This window comes from Choristoneura fumiferana, chromosome 2 (assembly GCF_025370935.1).
Source record: "Choristoneura fumiferana chromosome 2, NRCan_CFum_1, whole genome shotgun sequence".
NCBI classification, from domain to species: domain Eukaryota; kingdom Metazoa; phylum Arthropoda; class Insecta; order Lepidoptera; family Tortricidae; genus Choristoneura; species Choristoneura fumiferana.
The window spans coordinates 12,356,388-12,377,999 of record NC_133473.1 but is presented as its reverse complement, the minus strand read 5'-3'; the positions used below and the strand labels follow the sequence as shown (position 1 = coordinate 12,377,999).

Below are 21,612 nucleotides of genomic sequence, written 5' to 3'. Positions count from 1 at the left end.
TGTCAGTGACCGAAGATCTCGCAGCGACCGCCCCAGGTCGATGAAGACACCAAACTTCACGTACATTCCAATATTGTACCTACAAAGATGAGGCTCATGTAGTCATCTGATCACCGTGAAATAAAATGGTGATTATTTTTCAATTTAAAATTTTGTATAAAAATGAAAATACTAGTAGAGCCCCAGTTTTTATTATAAGCCATTTTCTCAAAGTGTAGTGCAACAGCATAAATGGATATGCTAATCTATACATATAATAGTTTAATATTACTCATGCACAGTTTGACGTAGTCCCTTTATAACAGGTACAGGATACATTACACGGTTGAATATCGGACCCGACAGCACGCGTGAGCAGGCCGTGTTAACAGACTTAACCAACTTCGTTAAACCGTGCTTCGGAGTCATCGAGTCCTATTTTGATTTGTAGCATCAGTTAAGATGCACGAAGGGGTAGCTCTCCATCGATCCGCTCACGCCCTCCAGATATGATTAGCACCTAATTGAATCCCGGGGTGAGATCCGCACAGTTTAGTTTTCCAATTTACGGGGCTTTCCTTTGCTCGAGAGAGTAGAAGGGTTGAATTTAATTATCTCCACGTAGACGACCCTCAACTAAAATTCACAAAAAATGGATTAAATTGCATCTCAATTGGAGAAAAGCTTTGTTATACTTCAGGATCTCATTATTCAGGGTTTGTAAAACCGTTGTGCAGACAGTCGGGGCTTCTAACTCCACCAGCACGCAGACCATTCGAGTCATTACCGCTAAGTGCTATCTGATATTACAAAAGTGTGAGCAATTCTTTCTCTAATAAAATTCTTACCCAAAGTAAACATCTCTATAGGTTACTAAAACTTTCGCTTGGATTCCTCGCTTGATTAAAATTCCGTTAAGTAAAAGGAAAAGTATTCTCTCTCTTGTGCCTAAATAAACGTCTTTGAAATTGTTGAGGTCATTTTGAAACAACATCCTTAACAATGGGAGTTAAAAGTTGTTCAAATATAATTTGTAATTGTTAAATCGGATTCACAAACAACTTAGTATACATAATAACAGTCAGTTTAGTCTAGGTTAAGTGAAATAACAAGCGTTGGCTACTACATTCAAAATAGGTACTAAAGAAACTAGTGTTTTAAATAAATAAATAATGTTGAATAATACTATGGCGGCCCACTCTCTGGTTTTCGTATTCGAACCAGCCGTAGTTTTATTGCTTTGTTAATCGGGTACTATTTTTTGCATGGAATTTGTTGATAATCACTTTCAACTGCGAGTTTGTATTCAGCCAGCGCCCCTCTGTATTGCGAATTTGATAATGAAAGACCCCCACTTGTGTGCTGCAGAGATAATGTAAATAAGTATGCAAATTCTACACCGAGTTCCATTCAAATGAACCTTTGCGGCTCTTTAAAGTTTGGCTTAAAGCTAATCTAGCCATGTGATACTAAGATTTCCACCCTCTACGGTGTCTCGGTGTACTCGAGCCACACAAGTGTGTGTAGGTAATATTTAGCAAACACAGCACACAGGTCCGCGTAGAAGATTTCTTTCTTAAACCTTATTTATGACTTTGCAATACTTGGTTGTGTGGGGTGGAAGATGTGACCTTAATGGAAACCAAAATTAAGACCCGGTATCATGTAAGAGCAAATATATTTCTACGTCAATTATGTGGTAATTAAATTGCATTGGCAAGTATTAAAGGGAGGAGATTGGCATACCTACCCCCGTTTCTGGTAAAACATCACACAAATGCAGGAAACATCACAGAAGTACCTACGTAAAAATATTTCATAATATTAAAGCATATACTAACTAAACTAGGTAAAAAATATACATTTTTGATATCTGTGCACTTTTTGACTTGTTATACGACGTATCAAAGCGTAAGCAGAGCCATGTGGCAGCGTGAGGCGCGTGAAATATTTGTCGCCTCGTGAAAGCCGCGCGTGATAGCGCAGTGCCATCAATCATTTATCCGCAACTCGTTTCCGACGATACCGAGAAAAGCTCTAAAGCAACGCCACACCGATAATGTATTACTTACGTTTAAAACCGACTTTTAAAAACTCCCCTCCTCCGCTATTATTGTTACGAAGCGTGCAAACAAAATAGATTGATACCGGATCTCGATAAGCGCAAATTGAGTTTCTTTTTCACAAATTTTATCAGTATCAAAATAAGGTACGGGCGCGTTCTTTTAAATAAAATCTGTTGTTGTTATTAAAAAAGTTTTTAGGCTCTCCTGCATTTTCATTCGTGGTTACATGAAATTTTAATAGGTAGAGAAGATTGAATTGATGTGCTAATATTTAGCAAAATCAGGTTTTAATTAATGCAACGTCTGTTGCGGTCTCACTAACAAGGAAAGCAACCTGCCCGGCTTCAATTTGTTTGATTTTTATCTATGTTTGAAAGTGGTTTAAAATAACGGACTCGTATTTTTTTTTAGTTGCCCAAACAACCTATTTGGAGAAATTGACCTTCAAATCTCCAAAGTACTAAAAAGTGAGCAAACCCTCTAAATTCTGTAGAAAGTGTTGTTAAAGCAAATTGCTAGTTAATTACTGGTTTGATTATATGTTGAAGAACATGAAAAAATAATGGACCGGTATTTTGTTGTTTCGGCTCAAACCTTTGATGAACGGCTCAAACTCATAATTTACAAAAAAAATGTGTGAAGCTTTCCGAAGTATGAAACTTTGAAGTGTGTTTTTTGTTTATCTAAGTTTGAGCCGAAATAACAAAACACCGGTCCATTATTTTTTTATGTTCTCTAACATAAAAAACAACACCCACAAATGCACTCGCAGTTCTTATTATGCTGTAGGTGTCCATGGGTGGCGGTGATCGCTTACCATCAGGGGACCCGCATGCTCGTTTGCCAGCTATTTGATAAAAAAAATATACATATACACGGCCACTGTAATGTTTCCGAAACGTCGAGGTAAATATTACTCGTGTGTGTTAGCGTGATAAGTCCTACGCGTGGTATTTTGACTATGAGTGAAAATCACGAAAGTTTAAGACGTTTATATAAATAAGCAAGCCAGTAATTAACTAAGTAGCAATTTGCTTTACAGCATCTACAGAAGTGAGAGAGTTTGCTCACTTTTTAGTATTTTGTTCGTCAATTTCTCCGAATAGGTCAACCTTGGCCAAATTTGGGCGCTAAAAAAATACGTGTCCTTTCCTTTATCTCTAACATATCCTGTGGAATGGCAGCGCCATATTTAAAATTTACTGCCAAGCGGCGCGGCCATTTTGAAAAAATCTTTCTTGACTGCAGTGACACCTACGAATTAAACAAATTGGAGGTTGACAGTTGGGAACCTATCCTTGTAAGTTGTAGGTACACTAGGGATATATTTCTTGCCCAGTCATTCCCAAGCAGCGGTTGTCGGACTATCCGTGATCAGCAAGAGCAAAAATAATTAACACAAAATATTTTTCAGAAGATGCAAGCTAAAAATCTGTTTGATGCAAACTGAATTTTCTACTTTAAATTATCTGTTTACAATGATCACACTGTTAATAATAGTAATTTTTGAAACTTTACACTTACTCGTACTTATGTTACCTACACGTAATGTATAAAGATTGTTTTCTAACTGATACATGGTTACAGTTTATTTTTAACCTTGTGTAGCCTGCTAATAATGTTAGGAAAGAAATCAAAGTCCCTGATCAAAACGATATTGTAAACCACTGATTTAGCCAGAAATACAGAAATAGCTTCTACACAGAAAGAGCTAGTGATAGCAGCACGCAGTTTGTTAGAAGCGCAACGCAACTCCTCGTTCTCAGCAGGGGTATTGCTTCAACGGTAAGTGCGATCCAATTTGTGCAAGTTCCGCGAAACGACACCCAACGGAAGAACATCCTATGATAAACCTTTGCACCGCTCGTCTACCCCTCGCCTCGCGGCCCGACGATCCTTCTAGTTTGCTACCTAAAGAAATTGGGCTACCAAACAATATTACCTACTTTCATTACAATTGGACAGACTTAGCATTTAAAAGATATCTAAACGCAGAGTTGTTTACTTCTAAAAACACTTCATTCCGTTGTGGCTTTTGGCTCTGTAGTTATATTTACTGGTAGTACATAAGTAAGGGTTAAAAAGAGGTATATCGCCCTTGTTACTTGCTACTTTCTTACAATCTCGCCGAGCAAGCTGGGACAACTCTCCTAATGGACCAATATATCAAACAGGATTAAGTATAAATGAGAGTAGCGCAACCGCCAGATACTTTGTTGTGCGACACGACGCGAATAGATAGCGAGAAATTGATTTTTAAGAGCCAATTGCAGGGAACATTTATTTAATTTATTGATGTGAAATTTCAATTTAAATGTCGTCTGTTTTGTGAATATGGATGAGCCTTTATATGACAGCAAGTTAAAAGTTCCGTTTCACTGCAATTAATGTATTATTTCTCTATTTCGTATTCGAGGTGTCTCAAAAATAATCCAAAATATTTTAGCACACGGTTGTCTTAGTGTAGCCCCTGTAATTTGTTTAAGATTTTATTATGGTTGACAAATATTTCCATACATCGATCGATGTTTAAAATGCAGCATCAAATTTACTAGTTTTACTTCTTAATCCGTAGGGCACGTAGACACTAGGATTTCATTGAAATGACACGACTCAACTTGGATGCAAAATATACCGCATCACGTATATCTACATATTTCGTTGTAGCTTAATAAAGTCATTACGGAAGATGGGTTCTTACGGGGTATTTCGCACGCAATTACTGTGCAGAGAGGGCAGTAACGACACGCAGACTTCTCCCAGACGCCGGCCCTCCCGACTTGAGTTCCCTTGATTAAAACTCGGAATAATAACGGCGAAACAATTTTCTACCCGAAGCTAGTCTCTGGAGCAATGCGACATTGAAACTTAAAGAATCGGGAGGATGCCGAGTTGAATGACGTCTGGATGCCAATATTGGTGCATGTTTGATAAAAGGCAATGATATAACAGCAAGTAAAATTTTAAAGCAACAGAGAAAGACTTGCAAGTTACTTAAGGTGTAGTTATGACTACGGCAAGTACATAACTTGCACTGCAAACATAAATAAACAATCAATGTTGTAAATATAACAATTTACTTTATTTTGACAATAAACTAAATTCAGAGTAAAATTAAGTATGAGAGAGTAAAATAGAATAAAACGAATGTTTGTTCTATTTCATAAAAACCAGTTTTTTTTAAATAACACAAATTAAACTTTTGTAATGAAATAAAAGTTAAACGAGCTTACGTTTACTCATTACTAATATTAGTTGCATTACGCAAACATAACATTGGGTCCGACTTCAAGATTTCTTTTTAGGTACTCGTTATGTTCTCATTTATCCCAAGTCTTTGACAGCGCAAAAATCTTAAAACCCTCTCATAACTCGACTCTTTCAACACTACCTGGCAATCTCAATTTCCGAATCTCAAATGCACAAGGTACCCTCTTATACAGCATCTTCGGTAAATTAATTTTAATAATTTAATACAGCGGAGCGGAGAGAAATGAATATTTCCTTATCGTCCTGGCACGTCATTAGGCAGTATTCTGTTTGTAACCTGTACACAAAATCATATCCCATTTAAATTCTACAGACATCCCTAATAGCCTAACCCTTGCACAGCTGCGAGGGTCGGACTTTCACAATTTTAAATTAGTACGTACGTAGCAAACTCGGGCTCGAGTACTCTACGAGACCACCTTATTATTTTTTTTTTTTATATTTCAAATAAGTTAAGGAATAGAATATTTTTAGTTTTAGTTGTCACTTTGTAATATTTTCAAACGTGTCGTTTGTTTTATTGAATCTCAATAGAAAAAGTATAGCTTTCTTTTCTTTGTTCTTGACTTCAGTGTGGTTACGTTAGGTGTGATTGCAGAGTAGCAAAATTAAATAAAATAGACCTCCGCACAGAAACGTAAGACTTGAATGAATAAATTATTTATTTAGATTTCTTATAACAGTTGTAGATCAAATCTTCATGTGAAACGGGAACGTCTCAAAATAAATGAAGTTTAAAAAGAATAATAGATGAAATACACTTGATCTCATATGATTTTCGGTGGAACTATTGATTATACAAACTTATCAAAAAAATGTTTTATTTCATTCCACACAATCAATGGGTAGGGTTACAAATGGAGAGGCCTCCCAGTAGGCGTTTTGCACCTGTGTTAGGAGGACATATGATCGTGCAATCTACAGATTGTTTTAGGTTTTAAAGTTTATTTCATAACAATTCTGTTGACCATTATTATTTTTAAACTTTATACAGGGTTTAATCATTAAGTGTATCCAGGCGACTATTCCGTAAATATAACAGATATCAGAAACTTTAAACTGATATCGAAAGTACATTACCCAATGAGTAAAAGCACATAAGTAACTTTTTAGTAAAAACGCTCCTAACATTCATAATACCTTCAGCTAGCCATGACTACGGTAGGAGAGTGTGGACGCACGCTCTGCCACGAGCTTTGAATAGACTTCCATATGATTCAATACAAAATAACACTGGTAAACAATTGGTAAATATTTATAAAAAAATCTGATAAACAGCCTTTCCGACTAAAATTACTTGTTAAAATGTGCATTGTTTTTTTCACGCAATTCCTTTTTTTTTTCCTCGTGCACTTGCAATTTACAGTAAATGTAGTTAGTGGTTTAACTAATTGATAAACACTTATAAAAATGCTGATAAACAGCCTTTCTAATTAGTAGGTGTATCCTACGATTAATGTCATTTTCTTATTGAGTTAGATGTCAGAACGATAATTAGATTCGTTAAAATCTTTAAAACTAGGATTAGATCTAAGTGGAAGATTATTTTGTAACTTAGTGAAATAAACAGATTAAATTTTAATTTAAAAAAAAACATCAATTTAGTTCCTACCTACAAAAGTTCCTCGAGGCTGTTTGCCTACCATAAGAGATAAAACTATTTAAGATTCATTATTTACACAAATAAACTGAAATAAAAAAATAAAACTATTTTTTATGAAATAATAAATTCTAATATTTATTTTTTAAGGAAGTACATTTTTTGTTTTCAGCAGTTGCTTGAAGTGACACCCTTGTTGTGCGATACATTGACGGGCCCACTTCAATGTTTCTAAATTAACTTTTCTTAAAATGTAAAAATGAAAACTGATTGATATGGATACCTAAGTGGATAAAATAAAATAATTCATGAATCATATGATAATGGTGAAATGACTTGGCCTTTTAAACTAAAGCCTTTGAACTAACAGCGTACTAAATGTATGGGAGGGTTTGTAGTTCAGTAATATTTAGGATTTTTCTGGTTTGTTTTTAAGTAATTGATGTGATTTTACTTATTGGGTAACGTACTTTCAATATCAGTTGAAACTTTTCTGATATCTGTTATATTTACGGAATAATCACCTGGTTACCCTTAACAATTACATCCTGTATATTTTGATACGTGCCTACCCATATAAAACGCATCACTAGCTTCGCAGATAAGTCTAGTTATTCTGGTAGATTTAAAAATAGTTTCACATAGTTATCTTTTTTCAAAAACTCAACTTACAAGCCCATATTTAAAATTCATTATCCACTCTCGTCTTGTGGTTCCAAACTATAAAACGCTCTTATATCTTTTCAATAAATCAAGCATATATTATAATCAGTCAGCGTCCCTTTTATCATACGTAAAATATCGGTAAGTACAGATAATAAGCCAGCGACTTACTTTCCAAAAAAGTCCGCTGTCATTGATATTCAACTCAAACATGATTGTCATGAGTCGATTTTTTTCCTAAGAAGTTTCAAATAATCCTGATCCATCGTTACATAAAACTTGTAAGTTGTTCGCGTCTCGACGGATAATCGAGTTTATACTTGGAGGGGCCGCCATCAATCATTTATTCCTCTCCGCGGATGGATCCGTCCTCTCTGCTACGCGGAAAAACTTTAAAGTGCTCCGTGTTACTGTGACGTATCGTGCACTCGCTCATTTACTTGACCTACTTGATACGATGCCACAATTTTACCAATAAATACGGTGCCTGGGAACCTAATTACGAAAATTATAGCTGTACGAAGGAAAGCATCAATTTTATTACAACCTATCAACCTACCTACAACAGTGGGTCCTAATTTCAAGATGAGGTAAGTAGGTAGTAATTAATTTTGTTAATAGTCTGTTTTACAATAGTTACCAGGTACCTTTTGCTTTTTAATTATATTTTAAAATAGGACGGGGTTCTTAATTTGATGTACATATTTTTTGTTAGTTTTGCTCGGGATCGCCCTTCGTGATCGGAATCGTAACGAATGGATTCGAAATAAGAACAAAGTGTAAGACTTTATGGCTGTCATAGCAAAGAAAAAGTGGACATGGGCAGGACACATTGCGAGAATGAACGAGAGTCGCTGGACAAGACGAGTCCTTAAATGGAGACCCAGAGCTGTGCCTAGAGCGGATACTCGGGGGCGCGGCAGATCACCGCAGCGCTGGATGGACGACATTCGACGGCACGGAGGTCGAGACTGGATAAGATGGGCACAAGATCGCCAAGAGTTGAAGAAGAGGGAAGAGGCCTACATCCAAGGTTGGATAACCAAAAGGCCACCATGACGATGATGATGATTTTTGTTTGTAACCTCAAAACTTTCGTCATATTTTATAAACCAATCTGAAAAGAAATAGGTAGTAGTTCTTGTTAAATACGAAGAAAAATAAAATAACGTGATGTACTTTATCGAATATAAGATTTAAATAATCGTACGAGACTCAAGCTGCGTGCGGTACAAAAAAATTACTAACGTGAATTGAGTCATGTTTACCAGTGAATAAAAATTAAAAAACGCAAACTCCCTCAACAAGCATTCGACGAAAGTATCCGCAAAATGCATATAACGTGAAGAAATAAGACGGATCTCGAATAGTCAACTAACTCGTATGAGTGTTTTACGAGCACTCGAGAGGTTTCCGGGACGAGTATCGCGCGGAATCGAGTGGCTCCACTCAAAACATGACAATGTCGGATTTAATCGCGACCGAGCAAACTTTGATGGGCGGTTAAAAGTTTACATGACTGCAGTGCACAGGGCTTGTTACCTAACATGTACCAAACAAGAAACATGAAGAAGAAAAAGCCAGCCAAGAGAGAGTCGCACGGGCGCACTGAGGGCTCCGTACAAATATATTATAACAGCAAGAAAAAAAGTGTACTTAACTATTTCAAAGTATTTCTATGGAAATCACAGTATTTTTTTCACGAAGCAGTAATTTCCAGACATTTTTAAGTTGTTGTCTTAGTTTTTGACAAATTTTATAATTCTATGAGAACAGAGGAAGAGTATAAGTAAGTATCATTTAATATGAGAAAGTAAGTACCCTACAGCTTTGGATTCCCATGATTTTTCTATAAAATACACTTTCAATAAGTAAGGGTCAAACATATCTAGACACCTAAAATTTTTTTAAATGCATTCATTTACAGATTCATATATCTTTACTTTTGATGCACAGTGGAACAAACTGAATCACGTTTGTACCAGGGTGGAACATTTTCATAGTAATTTTAGCTATGATTCTTTTGGCAAATGTATGGGATTTCAATGTGATATTAATTTCACAAAGGTTCCACCCTGCGTTGCGTACGTGTTTCAGTTTCCTTGACTGTACGTACCTAGATTAGCCATCTGGCTATCAGACATATGGCATTAGGCATAATTATGGCTTTGCAATATCTATTACAAATAGGTATAATGTGCAATAATAAGCCAGCATTTCGCGTCAAGCTCTACCTGTCTTTGCTGTAAACAAGAATATTCTAATAATACAGCAAGATGATTCCGTTTGAGTTTTAATTGCAAACAACGCTTCCGGAAGCTCTAACAATACGGCATCATAAAAATTAAATTACGGTGAATCTCCGGGGAGGTTTCAATTTTCAAGCAAGGAGAAGAGTCGGGCGCCGAGTCTTGCAAAATAATATTGCATCCACAAGTACGGTAAACAGAAGCAGCCCGCCGTGTCGGTTAGCGGCGTAATTGCTTGTATAAAGCGTAATTATATACTCGATAACATTATTATTTTGATTACATGAGAAGATTCATGCATTTGATACAATTCAACATCGATCGATTTAATTATAAAGTCGGTCAAGACATACGCCAGTGTATCTGGGCAAGTTCTGAGAAAAAACCGAGCGGTACCATTCTAGTGAAAGATGTATACCTCCTTATAGGATATCATGTAGGTAATATTGCAGACTTTAACACACGCACACCCACACACAAACTTTCGCTTTTATATTAGTGGTACGACTATGAATGAATGAGTGTAAATATAGCGTTATTATGAATTATGTCTGTAATACCAAAATAGCATGGTAATTCACAATACTCAACCTAATTCTAGGTATGTATGACCAACGTCCGATTTATTGCAATATCAATAACGTAATTCATCGAACATTGTCAGGCAACTTTTATTTCACGTCTGCTTCAAAGTAAAATACTTAGAGTTTTTTTCGAAATCAAATTCTGTTTATCTTTAAGAAACGCTCATTATTATTTTAAAGAGGTATATCAAATTACAGGAGAAAACGAAATGTTAATTTGCAACTGCAAAGAGTTCTCTAACAGCGGCCCAGGACAGGAGGGCAAATTAAAGGGAATGGAACATAGTTTACTTTAAGTTAAACTTATTACGGTCCTCCAGAAACAAGCACTTGGAGGCTCGCTCCGCGGGTCAAGTGCCCAATTTGTCACCCGCGCAAACTTCCGACGACTTCGGCCCGGCCTTGTTCGATTCCATTAAACTTTCAAGACCTTTTGAAGCTATTTTCTTGTTCGAATCGAGATTTGCCTAGTTCATTTCCATACTTCAAAACGTTCCCCAACATCTTGATCGAATCAACTCTCAAATAAACGCCGCTGATATGGAAATAATAAATCATAATCTCTGCAATATTATATTTAAAATAGTCTATGAAAATTATTAGGAAAGGTTTTATGGTTTATTTAAAGGACATTGAAGTGCCTTTCCTAAGTGGAAGGACAAATCAAAATAAAACTCTCTCCGGGACACTTACAATGCGCTATCATAAAAATTAAATTACGGTAGAGTTTCTGTTAAAGTGCGCACCATTACTGAGGCCGCACGGGGGCGGGGGGCACGCCACATCAAAGCGCCATTTCGCGTCGGGCTCTCCTCTAAATCAAATTTAGCAGCTTTCTTCTTTCGTCATGGTCCTGAAACGCCACTGAGTACATAACCCACTGGTTCACTAAGTAACGCTGTGACACGAGACACGCGGTTCGGTTGCCGCTACTGTGCACTGAGAAAACGCTTTGATATGACGTTAAACGTTTAAATTGCTTGAACTTACATTTGGAACGCATATCTTATTGTTTTTAACCTTTTTTGTACGGTGCTCAGCATGCTGATGTGTTTTAAATCAGAACATTGCATTTTTTAACTTTTAAGAATTGGAAGGAGACGTGTTTACTGACGAAAACACTGTGCAGAACTTTCTGGCCCTTCCCCACCCTTGTACGCAGGAAAAATTGAATTGCAACTTTTTTTTTACAGAACCCACCCACAGTTACGAGTATAATAGGCAGAAAGTGTAAAGGGTTGGGCTGTAAATCAGCGCTGTGTGCATGCGCAGTTTTGTGTGCGTCCACAGCATACGCTGAGCCCACTCCATTTATCACACTTAGTTAGCTAGCACTTAGTTATGTTACTGTTATAAGTTTCATCATCATCATTATCCCAGCCTATATACGTCCCACTGCTGGGCACAGGCCTCCTCTCAGAACAAGAGAGCTTGGGCTATAGTTCCCACGCGGGCCCAGTGCGTATTGGGAGCTTCACACGCACCATTGAATAAGCAAGTCCTTTTATAAGTTTAATGTGGAAAATATCTTCCGTTTACTAATATTATCGTATCTTTTACTCTAAGTGTGTTAATAAAGGCTTATTTAATTCTATTCTATAAAAATACATGGGACGACTGATAATACCGAACTAAACAAAATTGTACTATGGGTAGCTTGATTGGTACTAGGCAACGAAAATACACTCTTAATTGTCAAAAAACCATAATAAATAAATACGGTGTGGTGCCAATTCAAAATGAAGTCGAAAAAAAATATATTTTTCTCGCTGTAACTATGTGAAAAATTATGTGTTTTGCTCAGCAGTAAAGTTGTTAGCGTCTTGTGCCTTGCACCCCTCAGCTACGCTCAGGTTTCTTCTTATAAACCACTCAATTCGCACATGAGTCAATCCTAGAACCCTTCACTTTCTCGTGTTTCAATTAAGCACTCGCGGCAATCAGTAACTTTCCAGCCTCGAATAAGAGCCATACACTTCTGTCTATTCGTAACCGCGGCTGCTGCAATGGGGCCGAAACATCGAATTAAATAGTAGATTGATAACCAAGGGTGGAAAGTGACACATTTCACCCGAGATATTTCTGGCGCTCGGACGAAGTGAGAGCGCCAATAGCTCGAGGGGAAATGGAATTTCACCCGAGTTAGATACTACTTTTCATTTCGACTGTGAGGAAAGTAAAATACTACAAAAAAATGAGAATAATAATAAATTGAATTTACTTATATCTAACCTCCGATACCTTTTCGACCTGAGTTTATATACAAAGCTGGAGGTTGAACGCCGAACGAAGAAGTTTGACCTTTATTACTTATTTATATATTCCATCTCTTTCTTTCACATTTCACGAATGACTTCCATCTCTTTCTTAACCTAACTAAAGAAAGAGATGGAATTTGTTCAGATCTATAAGACGAGCGTGAATGGGAACGTTGGGAGAGGAAGGCCTAGACGAACGTACCACGATCAAATCGGGGACGTTCTGAAGAAAGGTCGGGTCAGGAGTACTCTAAACCGACGTGCATGCATGAAAAGATTGATGAATGTAGAGGAAGCGAGAGTTGTATGCCAGAAGCGTAGCAAGTGGAAGGATGTAGTCTCTGCCTACCCCGTTGGGAAAGAGGCGTGATTTTATGTATGTATGTATGTATGGAATTTGTTCGTGATGTAATAAAAATCAAATTTCTTGTTTCAAATGGACATGTTCAACCTCCAGTGTTAAGCGCATTGGTCACGACGTGCATCTAGATGGCCATGCCGCAACGTGAAAAAAAAGTGTCATTGACGTAACTCAATGAGGGCTATCGCGTATGAATTCGCCACTAGAGGCGCTAGTGTAGCGTAAGGTCTCCGAAATGTCAAATCTCATAGTTTTTGGGTGAGCTACGCGGGTTTATTTATAATTAGAATAATTTTGTGAATATTTTGCAATATCTGAAATTAATTATGGCAAATATGCGTTCTGTCTGTGTTTTGAGACAGTTTAGTCTTTCGGAAACCTTTGTCCTCCCTTTTTTCCGAACAAAACGGGGACTATGCAACACTGTGGCATGCTCGATATTTTTATGGTACCGTTTTAAGGTGTATTAGGTAAATATAATTTTAATCTAAACTTTGTTTTCACGCCCGTAATAACAGACTTTGAAAGCCATACTTAAAAACCTCACGCAACAGTGCGCCATCTAGTGAGACAAAAAACGATAGCCCTCATTATCTTCGACTCCGTGGCTAATCGAAAAATTAAAAAAAAAAAAAACCACCCTAGAGATGAAAACGCAATTTTCCAGCCCGGCTATCTACCCATGAAAATTAAACTTTCCGAACAGGAGAGATGGAAACAATATTTAACTGGTGTGTTATTATGTCCCGTGAGTGGTAGGAATAAAAATCGCGAACGCTACGCACGTGTAAGGCTGCGTTTCACCAGAGACGTGCGAGGATGCGTTGCGATGAATATGTTTGTCATAAACCAAATAGAAACACTTCATTTCCCTATCCTCACTCAGCGTAGCTCTAGTGGAATTTATTTATTTATTTATAGGAATTGAAACAGCTCGGTATGCGAGAATAGGTAAATCAAGCGTTTCTATTGACAACACATTCCTCGCAACGAATTATCGCATATTTCTGGTGGAAACGGAGCCTAAAACAAAAGTCAAATCTTAGCCTGCGTTGATCAAGCAAATAATTTTTGTAATTATAATTTTGAGGTGAAACATTTCTGCATAGTTAATTGATTTGTCATCTTACTGTCCATATACTTAAAATTCAGCATTCACTTTTCAATATTATTAAGCACTAGTACTTAATTAATAATATAATAATAACGTACTCATATTCATATTACAATTTCAGAGTATTTGAAAAAGTCCTAACGTAATTAGATCGACCTCCAGGCATATTCTTAAGAAGATCCTTCATAATTAACTAGCTAAATATAAATGTCCATGAGTAAAGTTGTGTACCTACTGCCCTTGTGCTGTCACAAGATATTACCAACAGTCCTTAGATGAACACAAAACATGTAATGAATGCGGGGAGTAGAACACTGAACAACATTTCTTAGTCATTATTAGGCTTTATTACATTTTTTGTAGTAGGTAGACTGATGAAAAATTATGTGTTGAGATTAATGAGTGAGATTGTCTTTCTGAACGAGTATCTATATCTCTTTCAAGGTAGTATAGTTAAGATCAAATCAATGAAAGACTTAACTTTTATTTATCTTGTTAAATTATTTTTTGAAAAGTCGGCATTGTAAGTCTCGTTTTACTAAAGTTTCAATGTTGGTCTACGGCAAAATCTTACTTGAAACTTTACTCTCCTAAGCAGTTAGTTATATCGGATCAAAGCATTTAAACTACTGAAACATTTCAAACAAATATTTGTAATGTCCTTGCTTGTTTACTCCTTAAAGGTAATACAATACAATTATGTGGTAATTCAGTAAGCTGCTTAAAAACAACCTTGTCAGACAGACTCTGTGAATCAAACGATTGTGAATAACAAGGTTTATGTATAAAGATACTAACTGTGTTTTTAGGCCTTGGAATGTCACAGTATTATTTTTTTACAGTTTTACAAAAAGTAAGATTTTCTTAATTAGATAATTTTGGTGAAAATTCTTAATTTGATTAACTTTGTATTGCTGAGGACCTGGGTTCGATTCCCAGCGCTGGTCTCCTTTTCTGTTTTTTTTTGTGCATCCATGTTTCAGTTTTTATTTTCGTTAGGTTTCACGGAGTTGAAATAAAAAATACAAAAAGACGCCAAAAAACCACACAGTAAATAACTACACAGTTAAAAAATCAATCTTGTATTTGGTATATTCGTACCTAATGTATAAGTAATGTAAAGAATTCTCAGAGCAAGAATCCTCAATGCAATTTGTTAGAGTAACACTAAAAACCCAAGTTCAGCTAATTAAAAAAAAATAGCTTTAGTATCAATATAATTAAATAAAGTCAAACAAAATTAAAACGCAAGGCTGTTCCGGGCAACTCCAACAGCTAGTAGGAATGGACAGTGTTGAAAAAATTGCAGCAAAGTGTAAACAAGAAAGAAAACGTCAAAACGAGACGCAAAAGGAATTAAAGTCTGAGTTCTTTACGTACACGCGCCTCGGGCATAGCGAGATTAAGTGGCTAATTTGTCAGCGAGAACAAACTTGAAACCGCCGCGGACTTGAGCGGACGGTGCAATTCGATTAAACTTCTTCCAAAGTACCTACGAGAGCCTACGCCTATTTAACGCAGCCCCGATGTACATCTATAGCGGAAATTTAATTAGCTAACTCATCAGCGGAGTGCCTTCGTGGTTTAGTAGCCTGTGCGTGCATCAGAGACTAGCACGGTTGTTTCTTAATGTTATTGCGGTCGATCGTAACCGACGGCAAAATACTCAAAAAAGCCACCAATAAATATTTAATTAGCCACATAGCGAAAATGTTACCCAAGTGTGTGCTGGACCAAGTTACTATATTGTAAGTAATGGTGGCCTAGTCGTTTGACCTACTACCTCTCAAGCAGAGGGTCGTGAGTTCGAGCCCGGCTTGCACCTGTGAGTTTTACCAAATTTACTATGAGCTTCATAATAATACAAGCTGACGAAGAAATTTGATAGTGTGTGTGAAGTTCGCAATCCGCACTAGGCCTGCGTGGGAACTACGGCCCAAGTTCTTGCAGTAGGATGTATGTATATAGGCCGAGATGATGACGATGACTATAACTATGTATAACCGATGTCAAACCAGCCTTAAAATCACTGATTAAGTAAATTACTACAACCAAAAAATTTTCTAATTAACCGGAGATTTGTAAGCTACTTTGACTTTTGCTATCGTATATAGATTTTTTTCTTAGCCAGTTAAAGTGTCCCACTGCTGGGCAAAGGCCTCCCCTTGTTTCCGTCATTCGTCCCTATCGAGTGCTCCTGCCACTCTAATATTTGATATGCGTCCAATTTCTCCCGCCATCTTCTCTTCGGTCTGCCTCTGTTACGATGGCCATCCCACGGAACCCAATGGGTATATCTAATACCTTTAAACGGGCAATTCTTGTATATATATATATATGTATATATTTCGGGGATCTCGGGAACGGCTCCAACGATTTCGATGAAATTTGGTATGTGGAGGTTATCGGGGATGACAAATCTATCGATATAGCTTGGTCTTATCTGGGAAAACGCTTATTGTCGAGTTTTAGCCCGAGCAAAGCTCGGTCGCCCAGGTAGTAGTACTTAATAATTAAAAAATAGGGATCCAACTCACACCGGAAGACCAGCGCTAGCTCCTGAGCCGGCATTATGCTGAGGTGGGTCCGTTTCGTGAATGGTAACTGCATTCCTTGTCTGTGTTATTTATTTATGTAATCGTTCAAGTTTGTTACTTTTCCGAATAAATGTATTTTCTTTCTTTTCTTTCTACTTACAGTGAGTTACATTACCGATAATCAATGTCCAACCAACCATCAAAGTGCAACTCACACTAAGTATTACTTGAAAGCAGACCAATTTATGCTAAAGTACAACACACACTTAAAGCATAAACCTCAAACTTTACTAATAGATAAAAGCGAGCTCCTCTCACAAATAAGTTCGCTTTATCACGAACGCTACACGAAATCGTTCCGCTATTAACCGTAACCACATTTTTGTAGGACCCTTATCTTCAAACTTAGATTAAAGTAAACTGTGCTGGCCAACTTTGCTGACTAACAAAGTTCAACTAAAAAAAACAGTGGCATAAATTTTATAGTGAGTTGGTAAATTAAAAATAGCTCGCGATCTAGTCTACGCGACGGTCCATAGTAAAGTTTCTATTAATAAATAGACTGTATCTGTAATTACTGTTTAAAAGTTCATAATGATTCGTTTGAGTACTTAATTAGCTATTAGTTAGCATGTTTTTTTATTATTTTTTTATTATACCTCTTTGTGGGCGTGGGTTGCGCAAAATTATAGCTTTATATTACCAACAATCTCTTAAGGTAAGCCACAGTCTGATAGACGGACGGACATGTTGAAACTAAGGGTTCTCTGTAGGACTACGGAATCCTAAAAACAGACGTTGTCCAGCCACTGGACTACTGGGGAAATGGGACTGCCCATTTCAGCTTAGCAGTCTCTTTCCCAACGTCGGCTATACATGTTTTTGAGCGTAATGTAGTGATCCGGATTCTATCTGTCCTTTTTACACCTAATATGCTGCGCTCCATCACTCTTCGGCAAACCTTAAGCTTAGATTTTTTTTCGGTCAGAGACCATAATAATGTTTGTGCTCCATCGATTAGATTGGTTAGGATAGCCCAATTTATATCCTACCTTCAGACAGATACAGCCGGTCGGGCTCCGCTGGCTGGTCGCAGGGCGCGGGCCGGTGGCGCAGCGTAACGTGGAGCGAGGGTCCACGCGGGGGCACCTCGGGCGGCGCCGGCTCCGGTGGCGAGTCGCACTCGCGCTCGCTGGTCTGCCCGGTGACCGTGCCTGCAAAGTGCCAAGGTCCTGGTTGAATGATTGATTCACGTCTTTGCGTAGGTCCATATCAATGAGCTGGTAAACACCCGTTGCGAAACAAAACAAATGCCATATACTTATGTGTTATTGTTTGGCAACGCATGTTTACTCGAATGATGGTTAACTAATAACACACCCGTGATCTGTGTGTGAGTGTGTTAATTCCCTGTGGAAGTGGATTTAACAGAATAGAAAAAATATATAATTTCTATTAGATAAATCAAGCAAACAGTTACTTCAAAAATACGTACTATAACTCTCACTCTGATGATATCATAAATGCTAGACTAACATTACGACACATGTATACGTCTCCTACAATGTTTTCACCTTTACCGATTATACATCAAACAGTTATTCGTCAGTCTGCGTACTTTAGTCACATGCGCCAGCCTAAGCGAAACTATGTGAGGCATCCTTATCAAAGGCATGCACCCACCGTCGTATTACGCTTATAATAGCTATGGTACACAGAATACCTGAACTGGAATAACTAAAATGGAATTCGAAATAGCTGAGTATTACTGTACCTACGCGTCATTTACCTACAATATGAAATGCGTACGGAATATACCTATGAGGAGTATAAATTACAAGAGCATTTTAAAATTGTTTATCTACACCCATATTATAGTAAATACTACATTATGCGTTCAAAAACCATAGATAATGACCAGCCTTACGACATTAATTATATTATGAACACGGCTGTATCGTAATGATATTTCATACATCATTACAGCACCGGGGCGCGTCGTGACGCGCGCACGAGCAGCAGCAGCAGGGCTACTACGAAACTCGAAACTCGAAGTTCGTGTCGTGCGGTCCCTCTGACACTTATACTATTTAATAAGAGAGCGAGAGGGACGGTACGATACGAAGTGTTTTAAGGACCCCTATTATAATACAGTTGCATAAATAACTATATCGAATTAGGCGTTACTTTGCAGAGGTCCATATCAATGAAATGAAACAATTACTTTGCTCACCTGCGACCTTATGATCAATGCAGTTCCTCCACACACAATACACATTTCTTGCATAAACGTAGCTATCATAAGGTTGCGGGTGAGCAAAGTAATTGTTTCAGTTCAGTTTTGGTGACATTTGGCTTCCCATTTCTGTGGCTGCTAGAAAGTATTTGCTTGGCAGCGGGGCACTTCACAGGCTATTAAGCTAGAGAAAAAAGATTATACCGTTGTCATGGCGACGTCCGTTGTTGTCGTGTGCGAATTCATCAGGCCGGCGCGTGCGCCGCGATAGCGTCGCGCCGGCGTCCGCAGCAAACACCTCTTCACCTAAATAACAAGGGAACTTTCTAAGTACTCCTGGATATAAAAAAGTCTTAGATGATTGTAGTCAAAACTTCTAACGCGCGGGTGCTTGCATACACTACTTGTTGGTGTTTACCGCCTATTGGCTGCCATGCAATTTTCCTATGTACCTTTTTCTGTTTTGTGTGTGTATAATATGTAGTATTTGGTATTCAATAAAGTATCATTGTATCCTATTACAATTTAACCCACTTATTCCTAAAAAAAATCGTGATTTTTTGAGGGTGCCATTACAACGGTATAATCTTTTTTCTCTAGCTTAGGCTCGTGAGCCTATTATTGGGAGGGTGCGAAGTACTGGGTGGGGGTAATGAAATCTACCGCAGCGCTCATAGTGGCCAAAAGAAGAAATGATCTAGGCTCTGTCATCTGTCATACTCATATGAATCTGTCACTAACAAAGCAATTTGTATAGACTTTAACTACCTAATTTTAGTAATAGATGTTTGTGTTATGATGCGAGCTTGAATTATTGAACACTGTCCCTGTTTTGTTCTTAATTCCTCTACATCTCGGACATGTCCAGCAACAATTTTCCTTATGAAACGGTTTGTGGTTAATTATATTGAGTGATACTCACAAAACCGGTGTTCAAAAATCTATCTGAAAACGATATTTAATTTAATGAACTAAAAGAATTTCCTTGCTCACCCGCGACCTTACGATAGCTAAGCTTATGCAAAATATGCGTGTTCATGCAGTTCCTCCACCTCCACACTGTAAGAACACACACAAATCACACAAACCCATCTATCACCACCACCACACTACACTGACGCGTTTCGAACTCAACCAGAGCTCATCTTCAGAGTGACACAACCGTACACCATGCTACCAGTTGTTAGACTAACGAACCACAACCACCGTTTTAATTTGTCACTGTAAATCCCCAAGTACCCACATATGTTTTATGAAACAAAACAAAACTACCCACAAATTATTTATAAAAAAAATTTACCGGTGAGCAAGGAAATTCTTTTAGTTCATTGATATGGACCTCCGCAAAGTAACGCCTGATTCAATAAATTTGATATTTAATTTATTACTAGCGATATAAGAACAATTATATAATTTTACTATTATTCAAAGAAACCAATAAGATAGCTTTATCTTTTCGTTTTACAGTAAAGTAAGGTTGACTGGCAGAGATCCCTGCAGGGATAAGTCCGCCTTTGTACTTAACACTACTTTTTTATATGTAACCTTTTTGTTTTTCCTTTTTGTACAATAAAGAGTATAAACAAACAAACAAAGTACAACTAAACATGAATGTCACAATGTCGCGGTGAAATTACAAAACGTCAGAGCATCAGAGCTAAAAAAGTTACGGACGCCAGGTGGCGCTGATGTCGTGCACAGAGCCAATAGCGAAATTCATGTTTTCAGTTTCTGGTTCTCAGACCAATGCAAATGTCAAGTGACAGATAAAAAAAAACAAATTTAAAATGCTTTGTTAACAAAAGCTTTAAAAGCATGTGCGAATATGATGGTTAGTGCGTATAAAGCCTTTTTAATAGCAACAGATATGATGATTTCTCACCTTTAGAATTCCTGTTTCTTCTAAAGTATCTTCGGGCAGTGCTTTCATGAGGAAAAGGTGACGCCTGTCTTTGAGGGCTGCTGACATAGCGAGGTGGGTCTTCTCCACACTCCGACCCGTATATCCTCCGCTGTTCATCTAATACAAAAAAACAACTAATAATATAACGTCAACACGGGTTTTATTTTATGATAACTAGTTAGCAGAAGCCCCACAGTTATATCCGCCTTTCCTCATGACAACAAATTAAAACAGCTGATTATTCCAGCAGAATATTTATACATTCCAACTCTTTGATATCTACTCAACAATTCAGTTTCAGTTGGTGAAAAAGCAACTTACTCATTCGGGCGGTCTCAAAACAAAGCAAAACAATGTAACTTATTTATTAGGGCCACATGTCTGATGGAAAATTTTCATTGTTCTGCAGTAGGCCAGTATTAGGAAAGCAAAAGTTTCGAGTGAAAGTTAGGAATATATGAGGCGGTTTGTTTGGGGTAATTGTAAACAATAACAAACGAATGTAGACGCGAGTTACTGTTGCGACGCCGCGGGCGCGCGCCGCCGCCTCACTACTCACGCAAACTAAATGAACAAGCGAAAGCGATTCTCACGAAACCCAACTTCCAAAATACGTCCTTAAATATTTTTCTAGGATCGTTTAAGGCAGTCCAAATGTTAGACACAAAATATTATTTATTGTTCATGTTTGGAGGCACCTTAATCATTGTCCGTAGGTGATCCATTTTAAAAATTTAACCCGTTGAGCGCCCTGTGTGCATTTTTTTCGACTATTCTCGAATCATCTCTTTG

The 21,612-nt window shown here is 37.5% G+C and overlaps 1 protein-coding gene across 2 annotated transcripts in view; it reads right to left on the bottom strand.

Annotated features, from left to right (window-relative positions):
* The window catches only part of Ten-a (Teneurin-a transmembrane protein), a 486,497-nt gene that overhangs the window by 290,050 nt on the left and 174,835 nt on the right, over positions 1-21,612 (bottom strand). For both annotated transcript variants that reach the window (XM_074109112.1, XM_074109118.1), the window contains exons 4-6: positions 20,800-20,937; positions 19,122-19,223; positions 17,734-17,895 (exon numbers count right to left, since the gene is read on the bottom strand). In XM_074109112.1, coding sequence (XP_073965213.1) covers positions 17,734-17,895; positions 19,122-19,223; positions 20,800-20,937 — 402 coding nt within the window. The remainder of the gene's footprint in view (positions 1-17,733; positions 17,896-19,121; positions 19,224-20,799; positions 20,938-21,612) is intronic.